Source organism: Hyaena hyaena, unplaced genomic scaffold (genome assembly GCF_003009895.1).
Source record: "Hyaena hyaena isolate Hyena2069 unplaced genomic scaffold, ASM300989v1 scaffold_1244, whole genome shotgun sequence".
Lineage (NCBI taxonomy): Eukaryota > Metazoa > Chordata > Mammalia > Carnivora > Hyaenidae > Hyaena > Hyaena hyaena.
Genome location: NW_024081880.1, coordinates 180,339 through 184,192, shown reverse-complemented (window position 1 = coordinate 184,192; position 3,854 = coordinate 180,339). Strand labels below are relative to the sequence as shown.

The 3,854-nt window shown below is 45.4% G+C and overlaps 1 protein-coding gene across 1 annotated transcript; it reads right to left on the bottom strand.

Annotated features, from left to right (window-relative positions):
- Positions 1-963: 963 nt before the first annotated feature.
- On the bottom strand, positions 964-3,001 carry KCNA4 (potassium voltage-gated channel subfamily A member 4). The gene has a single exon (XM_039223042.1). The coding sequence runs from the start codon at positions 2,999-3,001 to the stop codon at positions 1,034-1,036; it is 1,968 nt and encodes a 655-aa protein (XP_039078973.1). The 3' UTR covers positions 964-1,033.
- Positions 3,002-3,854: the final 853 nt, after the last annotated feature.

Below are 3,854 nucleotides of genomic sequence, written 5' to 3'. Positions count from 1 at the left end.
TCAGTTGCTAAATTTTACTACATAGTCCCTTTGTGGATCAGCGATTTAGATTTTAAAAGAAGGGAATCATGTGCTGTTATCTGTGTGGCCATTAGTCTCACACACAGAAAAGAAGAAAACGTAAAATAAGAATAAGAAATCATTCTTCCAATGATTGTCACTAAACTGTTACATTAGTAAACACTCACAGTAGGAAGTCTCTCTCAATGTCCAGCATATAAAGTAGTGCAAAGGAAAAAAAAAAGTCCAGTCCTGTTATCTGTGAACCAAACTTGTTACATTTTCTCCAGTTTCACTTCTTCCATTATTGTTAGGCATTTGCTGTCATATCTTCCCCAAATTAATAATAAAATATAATCAATTTCTAAAGCCCCCTGCAGCCTTTTTAAAAGTTAATTTCCAGTTAAAAATAAACTTTAATTAAATCCAAGATAAAACTGTGACCTATATTCTATTAAATAATTCACTTTCTTTTTTTGTTCCTTCACAGTAATTCTTACAATTTTTAAAAAACAACCATGGAATCCAAAGACATGAGATGCTATCAGAGCACTGATAAATGACTGCTCGAATGCATTAGTTCTTACATAGTAAATACTTCAAAATGCCAACTTTTCCCATCACTGCATGATTACTAACAGTGTTGACAATTTACTTGCACATACACACATGCACGCAGTATGCGTGCGCCCCCCCCCACAAACACACACATACACTTTCTCTCCTCAGAACCATCTTTACTTCTAACATCTTTTCCAGTTAGTGTGCAAAATTCTTGCATTCTAATAAAAAATATAAAGATAGATTTGCTCCTATTTTAGCCTCCCTCTTCTCCAAAATTTATCATTTATTTGATATGTAATACAAGTTGAGTAACAATTATGTCACGTATAACCATTAAATGGTGTACTACTATATGCATTAGATTCATTTGCATATTTCATTTTCATAACTCCACTCTCTATGCATAAATATATTTGGAGATACTGGGGTTGGGGAGGGAAGGTGGCCAGTGGCAGGTGGAGAACAAGATTCACACGTCAGTCTCCACAGCCTTCGCATTAGAACAGTTGTTTTTATCTGTCTCACTGTCATCCCCCTTTCCCTGACACTTTTCCTCCTTTGCACAGAGAGATTCCTTAACTCCTTCTTCCATCTCTAGATACTCTGACTTGTCCCCCAGGGAAGAAGAAGTAGAGCTCCGGAATTTCTTCAGCAAATTAGAAGGGAGGTATGGACAACTGACTGCATTCTGTGTCAGCTGTGTCTGTTCCTCATTCTCAGTCTCTCTGTGGTAGAAATAGTTAAAGTTAGAGACAATCACTGGCACTGGCAAAGCAATGGTTAAGACACCTGCAATGGCACACAGGGACCCCACGATTTTGCCCCCCACAGTGATAGGCTTCATGTCCCCATAGCCCACAGTTGTCATGGTCACCACAGCCCACCAAAATGCATCTGGGATGCTTTGGAAATGGGTAGTAGGTTCATCTGCCTCAGCAAAATACACAGCACTGGAAAACAGGATGACCCCGATGAAGAGGAAGAAGATCAAAAGGCCCAGTTCCCGCATGCTGGCTCTGAGGGTGTGGCCCAGGATCTGCAGGCCTTTTGAGTGCCTGGAGAGTTTGAAGATCCGGAATACTCGGACCAGACGGATGATCCTGAGGATGGCAAAGGACATGGCCTGCTGCTGCTGACCGTTCCCCCCACCCTGCTGCTGGGCCAGATCAGTGCCCAGTGTGATGAAGTAAGGCAAAATGGATACAATGTCAATGATGTTCATGATGTTTTTGAAGAAGAGTGCTTGGCTAGGACAAGCAAAGCAGCGAACCACAAATTCGAAGGAAAACCAAACAATACAGACTGTCTCCACGATGAAGAAGGGGTCGTTGAAGATGGTGTGCCCTGAGTTCTCTAGGTGGGGTGCTGATGTGTCATTCAACAACCCACTGTGCCCACCTGCACTCAGTGCCATGATGAGATCCCTGTCGTCTCTAAACTCAGGTAAAGTTTCCAGGCAGAAAATGACAATGGAGATTAAGATGACCAGGACAGAGACGATGGCTATGCCTCTTGCTGGACTGGAGCTCTCCGGATACTCAAAGAGAAGCCAAATTTGCTTTTTAAATTCATTCTCTGGCAAGGCCCTGTCCTCCTCTTCTCTCACAAAGCCCTCATCCTCCCGAAACTTGAGCAGGGCCTCTTCTCCCAACTGATAGAACTTCACCTCCTCAGTGAAGATATCAAAGGGGACATTGACTGGCCTCTTGAGGCGGCCTCCTGATTGGTAATAATATAAGATGGCATCAAAGCTAGGTCTGTTCCTGTCAAAAAAATACTCATTACGCAAAGGATCAAAGTACTGAGTCCTCTTCTCAGGGTCTCCCAACAAAGTCTCTGGAAACTGGGCCAGTGTCTTCATCTGGGTCTCAAAGCGCAGGCCCGACACATTTATCACTACACGCTCACAACAGTCACTGTAGCGGACTGAACTATAGCCACCACCCCCCCCATCATCCTGAGGGAGCAGGTCTGTGTAGGAACATTCATCGCCGCCGTGGTCATCTTCACTATAGTAAAACCTTCCTTCCTCTTCCTCCTCATCCTCTTCCTCGTCCTCTTCCTCCTCTTCACTCAGCTCCCTCAGAATCTTCTCCTCGGAGCCACTGGGCATCAGGTCGGAGCAATGAGGAAAGCTGCTCTGGCGGTGGTGGACTTTCTTCTTCTCAGGCCGCTGGCGCCTCCTCCTCCGACTACCCCGGCCGCCCTGAGGGTCATGAGAGGTGCAGGCCCCACGCGACTGGTGATGGTGGTGGGAGCCCCCTCCAGAACCCCCACTGCCCTCCACAGCAGCTGTGGCAGCTGCCACGGCAGCTGCGGCAGCTGCCCTCGAGTGAGCAAGCCTCTCCCGCTCCCGGGCCCGGGCCTGGGCTGCATAACCATAAGGCATGTGACTGTTGCACCCTGAGCTCTCCGCACTCACCATTGCAACCTCCATGGTGGTGGTTTTTGGAAATGGCTGGTTCCAGTTGTAGAAGAAGAAAGAAAAATAGGGCAGCTTCTTTTCTCACCAAATGAAGGTAAGTTTGGAACCCTTAAGCAGATTGCTTGGAAGACTAAGGATATTTTCAGTCCAACTTTGCATTTTCTGTTTTTAAATCAGCACGCCCCATGCTCTCTGTTCACAGGGATTCAACGTTGCTCTCTGGAGCTTGGCTGGTCTAGATAAACAATCTAGCACTCTCAGGCCTAAGTCAGAAAATGTCGGGGTCTCCCAAATGCCTGTTTCAGGGTGGCTGTTCAAATTTGGATATACGTCTAGGATGCGGTTGGTGATGATGCCTCAAGATTCAAAGGCAGCAAGTGTCTGACAGCCAGCAGTTGTGCCTAGAAAATGGAATATATTTTTCTGCCATGGAAATTGTCCAAAGCTCAGTCCATCAAATTTAAATAAAATGCAAATAAGCCTTTAGTCTTAGCACTTGCCTTCTAGTGATGGCTTGACCCATGTTAACATGTGGCTTGAAGTATGTCCAGCCATTGCTGCTCAAAGCCTATCAGGATGATTCTCCAGGTGCTCCCCTTAAGTTCATCATAGGCTTCCTGGACCCAGGGGCAATGCCAAGCTATTGACAGAGGCAAAGACCTTGGGAGGTAGAGAAGGTACAAGATGAGGTGTCAGCAGGGGCAAACCCAGCTTTGAGGTCTCCATAGAAATCAAGGAAATGCAGAGCATCCTTCAGCTAAAATCATGCAGAAGAAGCACTTCACCTGAAAAAGGAAGGGAAATAAGCATAGGAGAAAAAACGAAGAATCAAATCATAAAGAGCAAACAGCATTTCTTTCCCATA

Bases quoted from the DNA above. Each gene is read 5' to 3' on its own strand.
- KCNA4 (XM_039223042.1), bottom strand. From the start codon at position 3,001: ATGGAGGTTGCAATGGTGAGTGCGGAGAGCTCAGGGTGCAACAGTCAC.